This window comes from Teleopsis dalmanni, chromosome 1 (genome assembly GCF_002237135.1).
Source record: "Teleopsis dalmanni isolate 2A chromosome 1, ASM223713v2, whole genome shotgun sequence".
Taxonomy (NCBI): Eukaryota; Metazoa; Arthropoda; class Insecta; order Diptera; family Diopsidae; genus Teleopsis; species Teleopsis dalmanni.
The window spans coordinates 218,653,098-218,669,753 of record NC_051846.1 but is presented as its reverse complement, the minus strand read 5'-3'; the positions used below and the strand labels follow the sequence as shown (position 1 = coordinate 218,669,753).

General features: G+C 32.2%; 2 protein-coding genes across 2 annotated transcripts; both read left to right on the top strand.

The window, feature by feature from the left end:
* Nucleotides 1-41: 41 nt before the first annotated feature.
* On the top strand, nucleotides 42-1,489 carry LOC119662492. The gene is made up of 3 exons (XM_038072124.1): nucleotides 42-168; nucleotides 240-369; nucleotides 1,021-1,489. Exons 1-3 carry the CDS (start codon nucleotides 57-59, stop codon nucleotides 1,271-1,273), a joined length of 495 nt encoding a protein of 164 aa, XP_037928052.1. The 5' UTR covers nucleotides 42-56; the 3' UTR covers nucleotides 1,274-1,489.
* Nucleotides 1,490-7,365: 5,876 nt separating this feature from the next.
* Nucleotides 7,366-10,530, top strand: LOC119667348 (uncharacterized protein K02A2.6-like). Its single transcript, XM_038076638.1, has 4 exons — nucleotides 7,366-7,675; nucleotides 8,379-8,534; nucleotides 8,713-9,977; nucleotides 10,318-10,530. Exons 1-4 carry the CDS (start codon nucleotides 7,366-7,368, stop codon nucleotides 10,528-10,530), a joined length of 1,944 nt encoding a protein of 647 aa, XP_037932566.1.
* Nucleotides 10,531-16,656: the final 6,126 nt, after the last annotated feature.

Here is a 16,656-nt window from a genome sequence, read left to right as displayed (position 1 = left end):
GTAAGAATAAATACTGAAAAATTTGAATTTATATCGTGGCATATATTTTATGTACTATGAAGTGCGGAGAAGGAATGCGTTCTTTTAACATTTGCACAATTAAGTTTTATTACCTTATTTTCTGTGAAATTGTGTTTTGGCAGCAATTAGTAGGACTGCCTTACCAAGGTAAAAAATGAAACAAATTACATAGTTTATTTTATTTTTTGTAAACGTTCAGCAATTTTTGATTAATTAAGGAAGCTCTTATTATCAGAAATGCACTGATTCTGAAACCAAACAAGAACTCTTAATTGGAGATGTGATCCAACGCAGAGGTCGGTGCATACGAGCACAATGCCTAGGTACTTTGGAAATATGGGAAGATAGGTAAGAATTATTAAAATTTGATGAATTTATAACAGTTAGATTAACTGACAATTATTCATAATAATTTTTTGTAGAGAAATTCCACAAATATTTTAAAAATTTGTTTAGAATTACAGTTTCGCGATTTCAAAGCTTTAAGAATTTTAAGAATCTTTTTATTTTTTCTAATCCCATAACAATCAATAAACAGTAACAGTTAATTATACGCTTTATTATCTACATGCATAAAAACTCCGCCAAAAGCAAGGTTAATAATGAACTTCGCCTAAAGTGGCGTAGTACAGGCCTACGTCACAAGCTGTTAAAGAAAATAAAAATTAATTATAAGAAAAACCATGATCAAATCACACAGCACAAAAATATTGAGATTAAATTTTGTTTTGATTTTAAAAAAAGTATTGTTTATTATTTATGTTAACATTAATTGCGTGCAGCATAAATTTTATAAGAATAAGTGGTTTAAAATTCAAAGAAACTGTTTGGTCTCCTATTAATTTGAATTAGCGCTTAAAAATGTTCAATTTAATTAAAAAGCAATGAATTACAGATAAGGTTAGTGATATGAATAGTGATTTAAATCTATATACATATACCAAATGTCGCAGTTATAACTGGAACTTTCAAATTTACATTTTGCTTCATATTTTTCAGTTGCCAAATACCACATTTACCTGGTACTTGCAGTCAACTGCCACCTCCTAATGAGTTTCTTGATTACCCCGATTGCTGTCCACTACACGAATGCAAGTCTTACGAATTTAACGAAAATGGTGAAACTGTAGAAACTCTCACCTACGATCATCACGGCATTTTAAAAAAACAAAACATAATAAAATTTTTAGTCGTAGTTGATCACCAAAAAAGAAACCCAAATGATAACGTAAGCGCGAGGTTCAATATTTAATTTAGAATAATCTAGTGATAAGGTAAAACTACACACACTAATTACGGATATATTGAAGTGAGTACATTAGTCTGAGTAGTGTACTTAGTTATAGGGCAAGGTATTATTTCAATAAAAACTTGTAAAATGTTGAAGTATTATTTGACTAAAGTTCGTTTGTACTATGTTAATGAGTCTGGGACAAAATTTAAATAATTGAGTAAAAATAAAATTTTTAACATTTGTTCTAATTATTAGTATCTGTATAAATAGTTTGTAATGTAAAATACTAATAAAATTCATTTTTTTGTTTGACTATATATAATAAATATAATATAATAAACCACAATTACCGACATCTCAAATCATTTTTGGGGTTGGCTACGTGAAGCTATCAGCGTATATAAAAGCCGTGTGAAGAATATTGTCAGCAATTGGCATCTCTATGGCAGCCCCAAATTCTACAAAACTTTATCTTCTTGCATGAGGTGCTTCTTGCTTAATAAGATTTCTCACTTTTTCTTTATTTATACTACTTGTTTAGTTTATTTTAGTCAAAGCAACTAAAAATAATATTGTGCATAGAACCATTACATTTCCCCGTTTTTTTTTTTTTTTGTGAATGTGTGGCAATATTATTATTTCGCTTTCATTTGTAATGATTTAACCCACTCGCTGCGATAATACTTTTTTTCGATTTTTTTAAGAAGAAAAAAATGTACGATTTACCATTAACCTAATATGAGGTGGTACATGAATTAATGACTTGAATTAAATATGCTTTGATTTTGAATAGAAAATATATATATTTAAAAAGAAAATAAAAACAACAATTTAAAAAATATATGAAATTAGTGAAAATGATAAAATATGATCTAAATAAGTAAAAATATTAGGATTTGTATATTTATAGATCTTGATCATAGATATGCTAATTTTTGAACTTCACTAACCACCGATTGTTGCAGTTAGGCTCTTGGCATCGTCTTTTAGTGCTTCCACACGGATAATGGTCTCATCCATCACAACGATCATTCACTGGAATCGTTTGAAGCGGCACAACTTTACTTTGCACACAGATCGATACAGTATTGCAATAATGTATTGTGATGTTTCGCCGAAACTGCAAATGTTATGTGTTATAACCAGTTTTTCTTTGTAACAACTAAGCATTTTGTATCTAAAATTTTCAACAGCCATATCGACCACCACCATTTCTTTTTGCGTACCAGTTAAAATCAATACAATTTTTATATATTTTTTTAATTGCATCGAAGTTGAGATATGAATAGACAATTTACCACTGCTATGATATGCAATATTTTGATTCATTCGATCTATACCACTCATATATTGATTGTATTTTTCAACCAAATATGGTCGATTAAGTTATTCAGTAAGTGTTCGCAATTTCTACATTTTATTAAACGAGTGCAAAAGGATTGCAACGTTCGACTTGATGAAATCGATCGCGAGACATAGCCATCGCGATCATTTCATTGTAATAATTACTATCACAATTCCAGTAAGATTGTTTGCATAGAACATTATTGGAACATTATTTGTTTTCGTGTTTTATAACGGATCGCTGCGATGGTACCATTGAGAAATTATACTACGATTTTTTAAATCGAAATATGTGTCTTATTAAAGCTTGATTTATTTATTTTCATAATATATATAAGTTTTGTCAAAAAAAAGCCTAACAATATGCGTAATTTTTACTTACGTCCGACGGAAACATATTTTTACCCTGTTCAGCGCCATTTATTATCTGTTAGAAAACTGTTTTACGAACAAGAAAATGTGAAATTTGCGTAGAGAACCATCGCAGTGAATGGGTTAAGATTATTCTTTAATCCGATTCTTTTTTCAAATATTTGTGAGCATTGCTTTGATATATTTGCCGAGCATCTAATAGGACTAGACTTTGGAAATATTTTTTCATTCACTTTTATATGTCAATACATAAACAAATTTTTATTTGCAGGCAAAATTTGAAAATACCAAGTACAGTCAAACCTCTCTATAATGAAATCGATGGTATCTGCTAACAACTTCGTTATAGAGACATTAAACTATTTTTTTTTGTTTTACCTGTTTTTTTTTTGAATTTTACTGGGAACTTTGTACGTATCCATTAAAAACATATTATTTTATTCAAAAAATAATCAAGAAAAACGTCTTATTTTTGCTTTTTTGGACATTTTAACTTTTTCCTTGTCAAAGATCTCTTCTAACAAGTTAATAAACTTAACAATTTATTCAGGAACATCGCTTCGCGATTCCACTAATATTTTTACTACATACTTGCACCAATTTACGCGTGTCTAAATATGAAAGCAATTTACCAATAGGCATCTTCGGTGACTCGCAAGTATAGCAAAAAATGCATGCTGATCACGCTAATCGAGACATTGGCATCACGGTTGCAATCTGTCAACTATTATGTTTTGGCAAATACCAAATCTTGCATATGTGCACATAATGCAAAAAATTACATTTTTTATAAAAATAAATAATTAATATACAATAAAATTTCAAATAAATATAAAATTAAAAGGAATGGTAAAAATGTTGGAAATTTCAAAATAAAACACTAAAATTTTTTTTCCCCAATTTTCAAATTTATGAAATTTTTGAACTTTGTTTGAATTTTAGTTTACATATGATTTTTGACATATGATTGCTTATTCGTTGAAATTTCCCGTGAAGGTTCACAATAGTTCTCTGATTATGTTGGTAAAAGTTTTCTGTTTTCAAGCCGAAGTGTTTGGCCACTTCAGAATCACTGGCCTAGATAGAGAAAATAGTATAATTGTTTTCCGTACTTATCAACCAGTATAGTCCAGCAATTTGCTATTTTTTGCCATACTTACGAACAACTGAAAACAGTGATGTCAATCTCTCACTTAACGAATATAGGTCTGCATGCATTTTTTGCCACACTTGCGAGCCACCGAAAATACCTATAATTGTTGTTGTTTTCAATGCAAACTTTAAATTTGAGAATGAGAGAAAAAACAATATGGCCGTTTGACTAGAGGTACATGAAGGTCCATATGTATGACGGAATTTCTGAGGAACCAGGCTGCTCCTGTTATTGAACGAAATATTTTTGACTGAATGCTCTGTATAACATCTATATTTGACGCGCTGGATTTACCCCAGAGTTGGGCCCCGTATGTCCATATAGGCTTAATCATAGTTTTATATATCAGGACTTCGTGTGCAAGCTGTAATCTTGAATTTTTATTGAGTAACCAATACAATTTAAGAAACCTTAGTTTTATTTGTATTTGTTTTGCGGCTATGTGTTGTCTCCATGTCAATCGTCGGTCTAAATGAATACCAAGATATGTAACGCTTTGGGATGCTGGTATAATAACGTTATTTAGAGTTACGGGCGGACAAGTATCTTTTCTAAGTATAAAGGTTATGTATGTACTTTTTTGTTCATTTACGCGAATGCGACAGTCGTTTAGCCAGTTTTGGACGTCCTTGAGCTGAGCCTGTAGTTCCGGGAAGCGGTGAAAGAATTTTAATGAACGCTGAGAAGACAAGTATCGTCTGCAAACGTAGATGTTGTTATTTTTTGACTAGTCGGCAAATCCGATGTAAATATGAGGTATAAAACCGATCCAAGAACGCTGCCCTGCGGGACTCCAGCATTCTCTTCAATCTCATCTGTGGTTGTATCCTTGAGTTTTACCTTGAATTTTCGTATAATTAGGTATGAAATTAATAGTTTATGGAAAGAAGCTGGTTAAATTTGCCTAATTTTAAGCTGGTTAGAAGCTGGTTAAATTTGCCTACTTTGTCAAAAGCTTGTGCAATGTCAAGAAATAGGGCAGAACAGTATTTTCCTTCTTCATAGGCCTTTCTAATTTCATTTGCCACTGGGTGAACTTGCTCAATTGAGCTGTGTTTATGCCGGAAACCAAATTGGTGAGTAGAAATGATGTTATTTTCATTAATGAACGGGAGAAGCTTTGTTAACAATAATTTCTCAAATAGCTTTGAAAGGGTTGGCAGTAAGCTAATTGGTCTGGTTACGTGTTACGTCCTTGCCAGGTTTTGCAATCATTGTGCTTTGAGACGTTTTCCAAGCGAAAGGAAAATATCCAACTCTAAACATCGCGTTGCATAAAAAAAGAAAACATTCTTACAGCAATATCCGGAAGCTGAGATATCATTTCATTGCTTATTAAGTCATGACCAGGAGCTTTTTTTATTTGAAGCTGGCCAATAATTTTCTGGACATCATTAGCACTGACTTTTATTGAATTCGGAGCACTTTCCACATTTCTAATGCTGGCATTAATTTTGAAATGACGTTTGCAGAGAGGTTTTCCATAAATTTCAATATATTTTCATGCAGTTCTTTATCTAAAGTTTCTTTTAATAGCTTAACTGCTTGATTAAACATTTTCTTTGCGGATGGAGATCTAGTTCTTTGCCATTCCCTTCGTAGGCGGCGTTTTTCTTTTAAAAGTTTATCAATAAGAGCAGATGTCCTTTTTGGAGGCTTTGTGTCGGGGTCATGCTTGATGGGCTTTGTGTGCACTGCAACTGCGGTCACAACAGTCGTAAGATCATACAAGGCTAAATCTATATCTGTTTCACTTCTGAGCTTGGGTTTTAAGTTTATGTGACAGCTAATGTATTTTCGGAATTTAATCCAGTTAGTTTGTTTGGAGGTAAGCTTAAATGATTTCCCGTAGCAGAGTGCTTTATTTGAAACAGTTATCAGGACAGGCGAGTGATCAGAAGACAACTCACAACAAGTTTGAGAATTTATAAGGTTTCGGTCTATGCCTCTGACAACACCAAAATCAATTAGATCAGGAATTTTCCATGAGTCTGGGAGCCAATAGGTGGGTTGGCCTGAAGAGGTAAAATCAAGGTTTAATTGGCGATTTGATAGCGCTAAGTAGAGGTTTTTGCCTTTAGGATTAATAAGCCGTGAGCCCCAGTGAGTGTGTTTAACATTATAATCGCCTGCAGCTATAAACTTTTTGCCAAGTGTTTTAAAAAATTCGATAAATTGCATATGAGTTACATTAAACCTGGGTGGACAGTAAACTGACGATATCACTATATCTTCGTTCCAACATTTAAGACTTATGGACGTGGCTTGCAAATAATCCTTAGCGAATTCTTCAATTGCGTAATGTTTTAGACGGTTTTTGATTAAAACTGCTGTACCTCCACGAGCTTTGCCGTCCGGGTGATTAGTATGATAAAATTTATAATCAGGTATAGAGAAGTGATTTTTATTTGTTAAATGTGTCTCGGATAAGAGTAAGACGTCTATTTCATTTGTGTTTAGAAATAGTTAGATTTCACGCTTTCTTTGGCTTATGCCATTGCAGTTCCATTGACATATTTTTATGGAGTTCATTTTGAAACGATAGATTTTAGTAGTTGCTGCTGAGTTTTAAGGAGTTCATGGAACATCGTTTGTGTTATAACTATTATAACGAAGTATATAGAGCTCTCTTTAAAAGCTCTATTAATATTGTTTTAATAATAAGAATTGATTTTAAAAAATAAAGTTAGTCTTAAGTAAACTCGTCCTGCGAAGTGACTAAATATAACAAGTGGCGACGAGGAGATTCAGTTTGTGTAGTTGATTTCGGTAATAACATAAATAACGCGTATAAATATAATATATATTTCAACAATAATTGGAAAAAATTTTTGTTAACAATTGAAATGGCGGAGACGGCTGAGTTGGTGCAAAACTGTTAAAACAACAGCAAGACTGGTCCGAAAAGATGATGTTGGAACAACAAAATTTCGTGAAGTCGTTGCTGGGCGGTTCGATGGGAGCACAAACCTTGAATGACGCAAAGTCCAATATATCAACACCACCGCCATTCCAGCCCTTTAATAAAGTGGTTCAATAATGGAACTCGTATCTGGAGCAACTTAATCAGCATTTCGTTGCTTATTCAGTTTTAAAAGCGGAGAAAAAGAAATCATTTTTCTTGTCGTGGATAGGCGGCGAACTGTTTGAGTTGCTCAGAAATCTTTTTGGATCAGATAATTTATCTGAGTTCACATTTGATCAACTTACAGACAAACTAACAGACCATTTTAGGCACCACATGCATATTGTGGCTGCACGTTTTCAGTTTGGAAAGTGTTTAATGAAACACGAGTCCACATATAAAGACTGGGTAGCGGAACTCCGTGGTCTTACGAGAAAGTGTAATTATATGTGTAGCGGAGAATCTTGCAACAACAGTTATGTGGACAAAATGATTAGAGATCAAATAATTCTGCACACCCCACACGATGCAGTGAGAGCCGCTGCGCTTCAAAAAACTCTGCCGACGTTAGCAGAAGTTTTACTTATTGCTGAGTCGTACGAAGCGACAAGCAAAACGGTTGCTACAATTAAATTTCCAGAATTTGGTAACAATATACCAATAAATATTGTGTGTGAAAAAAGTGATAAAAAAAATATTCACGTCGGAATTTTAATAAAATAACTAATAAGTTTAAACGATGTTCGGAATGTTTTGTGTCACACACGCGAGACGAATGCAGGTATAAAAATGCAACTTGTAATAATTGCGCGAAAATTGGTCATATATCTCCAGTTTGTCAAGCTGTAAAAAAGCAAAAATCCAACAAAAAATCTTTCAAAAACAATAGGCACACTGTTGATAATGTGCAAATTTACAGTATTGACAAAAAAGGAGAGAGTCACAAAAACAATGCATTCCATAAAACAAAAACCGATATTGTGTTCTATGAAAGTGGTAAAAGTTTCGTAAAATTAAAACTTTTAAATAACATAATTACATTTCAAATAGATTCAGGTGCGTCGGTTTCAATTATAACAAAATCCACGTACAATTTTTTAAATCGTCCACAACTTATTAAAACAAATCATAGCCTATACGGATTTGGTGAAAAACAAATTCCTATTTTAGGACAAATTAATGTGACATGTGGACAAATAGAAAAAAATGTTTCTTTTATCGTTGCTGATGTCAGCAGCAAAAACAGATTTTAAAATTCAAACAAAATCCTATACCAAAATTTTGTAAAAACCGCCAAGTACCGTTTGCGTTAATACCGCAGTTTAAAAACGAAATCAATCGGTTAATAGATGCTGAAATATTAAAACCAGTGCAATTTAGTGAATGGGCATCACCTATCGTGTTAGCCAAAAAACCTGATGGCTCGGTTCGTATTTGCGCAGATTTTAAAGCTACTGTGAATCCACAAATTGATGTTGAACAATATCCATTACCTTTGCGCGAAAGTTTATTTCACACTATTCGGTACAGGAAACTGTTTACAAAAATAGATTTGAAAGACGCTTATTTGCAAATGGAGCTAGATGATGAAACTAAAAAAGTGTTAGTAATAAATCCTTGAATCCTTCATGGGAAAAATAAATTATTATCTCAATTTTATCCCAAATTATTCTCAAATTGCAGCGTCGATTAATATGTTGCGACGTAAAGATGTACCTTTCCGTTGGGGTACCGAGCAAAATCGCGCATTTATGCAATTAAAAAATTTAATTATAAAGGCTACTGAATTAGCACATTATCGGGAAGATTTACAATTACATGTTGCTGCTGATGCGTCGTCATATGGAATCGGTGCTGTATTATCTCACATTTTGGCCGATGGTTCTGAAAAACCAATTGCTTTTGCATCAAAAACATTGGATCAGCATCAAGTAAAGTATAGTCAGATAGAAAAAGAAGCTCTTGCTATAGTTTTTGCAGTTCAACGCTTCCATCAGTATATATATAGTCGAAAGTTTATTCTAGTAACTGATCACAAACCATTGGTAAGTATTTTCCATCAAAATAAACAACTGCCAGTTATGACTGCTAATCGCCTTCAGCGATGGGCTATTATTTTAATGGGATACCAATATGATATTAAGTATCGTAGTACTAAAGAACATGCAAATGCTGATGCACTATCTCAATTACCACTGGGACCAGATGTGGACTTTGATAAGCAGGAGTGGTGCAATAATGTAGAAGAGATGAATCTGCCAATAAACCATAATCAAATACAAAAGCATGCAGCAAGTGATTATCTATACAACCGTGTTAAAAAATTTGTCAGTGAAGGTTGGCCTATAAAGTTAAAAAATGGCGAGTTAATGCCTTACTTTACTCGTAAGCTTCAATTGACAATAGAACAGGGGTTACTTTGTCTACAGGGTAATGCCACCCGTGTAATAATACCGAAGGCTTTACAAAAAATTGTTTTGCGACTTTTGCATGAAGGACACTGGGGCGTAATAAAAATGAAGCAATTAGCACGTCAACATTGCTGGTGGGTCGGCATAGATAAAGATATCGAACGAGAAGCAGCAAAGTGTACTATTTGTTGTATAAACAGTGCTAGCCCCAAAAGAACATATGCATCCTGGCCGACACCTGAAGCACCATGGGATCGCATTCATATAGACTTCGCAGGACCTGTTTTCAATGCAATGTGGCTTATTTGTGTGGATGCTTTTTCGCAATTTCCATATATTATTTGTTTATTTGGCACAACTTCCGCTCATACAATTATAGCTTTGAAATCAATTTTCGCAATTGAAGGTCTTCCCAAATGCATAGTCAGCGATAATGAGCCGCAATTAACGTCAGAAATGTTTAGAACATTTTGCTATAAAAATGGTGTCAAACACATTACGACAGCTCCTTTCCATCCAGCCTCATTTAAGGAATCGGTAAAGAAGAATATCGATGATAAACATTAATGAAGCTGTGATAAAATTTCTCTCATCTTATCGGTTTTTACCTAACTCAGAAAGAAAGTCACCAGCTGAAATTTTATATGGTCGTGCTGTTCGTACACTTGTAAGCCAAATATCCGAACCTTTTGGAAATTATGCGGAAAATCCTAGCTTTGAAAAAAATAAATACGATCTCTTTAGTACTGTATATTTACGAAATTTCTCGAATGGACCGAAATATATAAAAGGTGTTATAAAGAAACAACTAGGGAGAAAAGTATATATCGTTCAAACAGCAACTGGTTGTTATAAACGCCATCAAAACCAATTAAAGCGTTGTGATACCAAAAACCAAAATAACCAAGAAAATAATATTCAACCTGAAGAATTGACATGGCAAACAATATCATCACAAGGTCATATTCCAGAGCCTGAAAAGTCAGCTGTTAATCCTTCAAATGCATTCGAAGAACTACGTCGTAGTACGCGTCCTCGAACTCCTATACAGCGGTATCAAGCTGATAACTTTTTACAGAAAAAGAAATAAATTTTATTTATTTAAATTAGAAATGAAATTATAAATTGAATTATAAATTGAATTAAAATATTGAATTGAAAATTATAATTAATTAACTTAAGTAAATTAAAAATGTATTGTATGTAATTAATAAATTTTAGAAATTCTAAATTTAGGGAGGAGAAATGTTATAACTATTATAACGAAGTATATAGAGCTCTCTTTAAAAGCTCTATACATTAATCTTATTTTAGTCTTTAAAAGCTCTATACATTAATATTGTTTTAATTTTAAGAATTGATTTCAAAAAATAAAGTTAGTCTTAAGTAAACTCGTCTTGCGAAGTGACTAAATATAACAGTTTGCATTGAAATCATAAGTTGATTCATTTGTGAAACAGAGTTCGTTAATTGAACAATCACCGTCTGTAGGGTGATAGTTCAATAGAGTAATATTGCTTGGTATGTTAGAAGAGCTTTTCATAACGTTTGCGTAACTTAACCGTGTGAGAACCTTGGCAGTTGTTGCATTTAATAACAACATTATTTCCATTTTTATACTATATTTGTACGTTTGTGTGGTTCTTCAATGGTTATTTTTCTGTGCAATAAGTAACGAAGCTCATATATTGGATGAATTTTGTTTTTTCCACATTTGTTGCTTTCTGGTTCTAATTCAATTTTAAAGAGAGGCTGAAAAATTAAATATTTTTTTTCTATGTTGTGAATTTTTTTGACTTTAAAACCGACTAAGTGCAAAGTTTCTTTGATTTCTTCTGTGCTTACATTAGATTCGACGCCTTTTAAAACAACAATAAGCCCCTTACTGCTTTTATGTGTAAAAGTGTTTCTTATTTTTTTCGAGTAGAGCTGTTCCAATACGAAAATCATTTTCGGCATTGAGGGGGACTACATGGAAGTTTTTATTTCCAATAGCACATACGAGAAGAGAAATTGGAGGCGGTTTTGGACTTTTTTTGGGTACATTGGTTTCGACATTAAGCGCTTCTTCATCATTATTAAGTAGGGAAAAACGATTTTGGGTGTCGGGTATGGTCAAGTTATTATACTTTTTTGGTTTATTCAATTGAGAGTTGAGATTTTGGGGACTCAGCTTGCAAGGGCAAAATTTACTTATGTAAATTTACATAAGTAAATTTTGCCCTACATACACACATCGTATTTAGGGCAAAAATACACACAGCGTTTAGTCCAAATAAATTGATTTGAATTGTTGTACAAGAAAAAAGTAGAAATCTCTGAAATAAATGAATTAAAATTAAAAAAATGGATTTTATTTTGAAATCTAATACATACCTTGTTTTAATTGGCCTTTGCACAAAAATTTCAATAACAGCTGCCTACACTGCACACTACTGTAAAACGTGGAACTAGGGAAAGAGAAATGTAAATATAAAAGTATTCAGTTAAAGTATAAATACACACTTGCTAATGTTTACCACAACTTTTAATCCAAATTTTTAAAATTATTATTATTAAACTATTAATTTATTATTAGAAATTATTCACAAATTTTTATATATAAAAAGAAACACCACACGGAAAGTTACGAGAATTATAAAATCAAAACATAACAAACAAACGTCAGAAACGTCAATAGATATTCGCCGCAAAGAGATAGACAAGATCTGTTGAGCGCACAATTTGAAGAACGTACGGAAACAAGGCATGCAAGCGGGAAAATAAACAAAACTCCACAAAACAGCAGAAAACAATTGTATGTGCGCTACACAAAAAGCTCGTCTGATCTGTATAAAAGACGACGCATTTTTGTAAAGGGTAGTGAGTCTTGTATGATCACTGAGTGGCATTATATGGTACATTAAGACCGAAAAGTTTTCGGAAATTCTCATTTAAATTTCGCGCGCTGTATATTTTTCGATATTTTAAGTTTATGTAGTTTGGCAGCACTGTCCTTAATTACTATGCCAAAAATGAGCGCGATCTGTCAGACAGTTCGTTTACGGCAGCTGTTGAAACCAGTTCCCCTCAGTAGTGCGTTGCGAAAAAAACAATGGAAAAAAATATTGAACAAAGAGTTTGCATCAAATTTTGTGTTTCGAACGAAATTTCGTGTGCAGAATCGTTGCGAATGCTACAAAAGGCTTATGGGGAATCAGTTTTATCGAAAACTCAAGTTTATGAGTGGTACAAAGCCTTTCAGTACGGTCGTACGACCGTCGAAGACATTTCGCAACGCACTACTGAGGTGAACTGGTTTCAACAGCTGCCGTAAGAACTTTCTGACAGATCGCTCTCATTTTTGGCATAGTAATTAATGACAGTGCTGCCAAACTACATAAACTTAAAATATCGAAAAATATACAGCGCGCGAATTTTAAATGAGAATTTCCGAAAACTTTTCAGTCTTAATGTATGTCAACTAATAAAATAATACAATAAAATATTATCTGACACAAAGGCGGTGTTAAGTCAAAATGTATAACCTAGTACAAAAGTATATATATAATAGTTTACGAGCGTAAGGCGGTTTTAAGTCAGCGCGCTTAGACATCATTATATGTATATTAAATAAATAAAGCGTATATTCCTTAATATTTTTTTTTCAAACAGGTGAACATAGAAGCCAACTACAAGAGCAGAAAATACCATTTGGAATCTCACCAAAGTAGTCATTGGAAGTAACCCCGTTGAGAGTTTTCAAAGAATCATTTGCCACTGATGTGCCGTCCCAGTCATAATAATAATTTTTCCGTTCATAATAATAAAAATTATTGCATTTAATTTCTTTCTTTTTATATATATATATATTATTGAATTTTTTTTTAATAAATAAATAGTTCTGAAAACTATAATCACAATCTTTTATTTGAGAAGTCCGATTCTTGTAAATATAAATTTATTGTAACGACTCCTGGAAGAGGCTGAGGTTACCCCGGCAAAGGAAATAACGAAACGGAAAATTCGTGTCGTTACAAGCTTTCACTTTTTATTAACAACCATAATGTATCGGTCCATGTCAGTCTGCGTGAGTGCACCAGCAGACTTTACTTCGTTTCTTGTCATCAACTGCTCAGTCAACGGTGTTATCAAATTTTGTTTTAATTACTTCGAAGTTTTTATCATCACTTACTGATTTGCTACGTATGCGGGGAGGAGTTCGGTGTAGCCTCATTTTCTAATTTATGTATATACGTATGTGCAAATACCACTAATAATTATCGTTTAGCGTCTCTTTCGCTTATTTTATATTTACTTTTGGTTTGAAAGTTGAACTTCAATTTTTACCAATATGGGTTATTTAAAATTACACAATTACACGATATAAAATTTAAAAGGAAACAAAAATTGTGTAGTAGATTATTTGTTTTGCAACACTTTGTGCGCATAAGAATTTAAATTTAATGCTGTCGCTATCAGCTGTTTACATGTGTGAAAGAAATTAAACAACACAGAGTTAACCGCGCGTGTTTTTGCAAATACAGAAAATTTAGCAAATTTTTGATAAATATAATTAAATAATTTTAAGTAAATGCGCGCAAGTGAAATATAAATTAATATCAACTTCAAATGTTTTATGTCGCGCTTGCAAATTTCTCCGCACTTAGTTTGTTTTTTCAAATGAATAAGGCTTTAATATTAAAAAAGTACGCACATCGCACAAAAACACGACCGTACGCTTTGAATGATTCTTGATTCTGGAAATTGTAAACAAACAAAAAAGTTTTCTGAGTATTCAAAGCTCAATGAGCGTGGCTCATTTCCCTCCAGAATCAAAGCAAGCCCAGAACAAAAATAATGTTTTTAATAATGAATTGTCAATGCCATTTAATTCTAATGATTTAAATCTAAAATCAAGTGAACTCAACAAAAGTGAGAACACAAATTCTTTGAAAATAAATGACAATAAATAAACCACTTTAATTCCCGCGCAAATAAACACTTTACATAGTCCAATGAGTAAATCGATATCCTAATCGGTAAAAAACTTAAATATAGTAACACAAACTCTTGCTCACGAAAGCTCTGCAATAAATAAAAGCTCTTCATTGTTGATGAGTAAAAGCTCCTCAAATACTGGCAAAGGGACAACTTTGCGAACTGATATTGATCGATACATTTATATTAACAAAAGATCAGAATCTGTAAGTACAAATCAAAAACCCAAACTGATAATTGTCAAATAAATCCCATAATGCAATCGCTTGGCAACACTAAATTAAAAACTGCCTCAATTTGGAGTACTCAATGCAAGACACCAGAATTACCTGAAATGCAAAAAGTTATAGGTTTTAAAAAAAATGCATGCAAATAAACAATTGACAGTAAAAATACAAAAAAATAATAGCAACGGTTCCCAAAATAGATTCGCAATTCTAAGTGATGAAAGCGATAACAAAAATATTGGAATGAAAATTGTTGTGTATAGCGCAACAATGTAAACAAAAACAAACAATAAATTATGTTATGTATTTTTGAAAGTGCTTATGCACAAATTATTTTATATTAACTAATGTAATGCAAGTGGAAGAACCACCACAATGCAAGTAACATAGAATGTTTGGTCATAGCAAGTATGCAATTGCCATTTGACACTTTTTTTTTTGTGCTACTATTCTGCACATGTCGATATGACACACTTGAATGTCTCATAATATTTTCTAAGCATTGACGTGGGTCAACCTTTTTAGTGCCGCCGCAATTAAAATTATTAAGAAAAATATTTGTAAATTATTGTAAAACATTTCGTATAAATAGTTTGGAAAATTGTTAATAAAATTCAGATTTGAAACTGAGCTCGAACAGCTTAAACCAAATTCTCAGTTTCATTTTTGTCTCGGCATTCTCGGATGCCTACCAATGAGCAGATTTCTTCCTGCTAATTGTAATTAGAAGAAACTTATAAAGTCGAAAGAAAAAATCTAATAAAAATGAAAAAAAACAAAAAAACTAATATAATAAATTTTGTATATGAAAACAAATTTATTATTACAAAATGGTAAATTCAGCTAAACCACCGCCAATATTCTTAAGAGAAATGAGTTCAAATGAAACAGTAAAATTACTGTCAAGCCTATTAGACAAAAATAACTTTTTTATTGCTTCAGTTAAAAAATGTAAAATGAATGAAACAAAAATACAATTCTACAAAGAAGACCACTTCCGACAAGTAGTTAATGATTTTGAGCAACGCAATTAAAATTTTACTCTTATCAACTAAAATCTAGTAAAGGTCTTATTGTAGTAATCAAGAGAATAGATCCTGAAGTTGACCCAATTGAAATTCAAGAAGCTCTTGAAGAACTTGACTTTAATGTAGACAACGTGTATAAAATATTGTACATGTACAAAATTGAGCTAAAGCCTGATTGTAAAAAACTTAAAAAAGGGGAGATACATCCTATATATTCTCTAAGGTATTTACTTCACATGAAAATCGTGGTTGAAAAACCCCATAAACGCGCAGATCCAATTCAATGTCTTAATTGTCAGGAATATGGACACCCAAGAACATATTGCAAACTAGAAAGTATATTCGTGATATGTTCAGAATATCACCAAATTGAAAAATGTCCGAAGAACAAAATTGATGACAAAGCTAAATGTTGCTCAAATTGCGATGGAAACCATACAGCGAATTACAGAGGTTGCCCTGTATACATTGAACTAAATCAAAGAATTAAAAGTAATCTAAGTACAACTCAAGTGAATACAATAAATTCTGTGAATATTTTGCCTAAACAATTTACTAATATAATTAAAAATACAACAACTTCTTCAAATAACAAACCAACGTTGTTAAGAATACTCCAACTATCAACAATAACTCTGAAATCACCAATATGTCTCCAAATACTGAATCTATACTTTCATCCTTTATTAAAAAAATACACAATTTTATGGATTGGATGCAAAAACTGATGAATAACATTATAAAAAGTATGATTCAAAATCAAACTCTTATGGCTGAATTGCTAAAGGCAAAATGAACGCATTTATTCTTTGCCATTGGAACGCTAACGGTTTATGCCAACACTTACTTGAAATTCAAGATTATCTATATAGAAATGACATAGATATTATGCTGTTATCAGAGACTCACTTAAAGCAAAAAAATTGTTTTCGGATAAATGGTTGTAAATTTTATGACACCAAACATCCAGATAAAATAGAT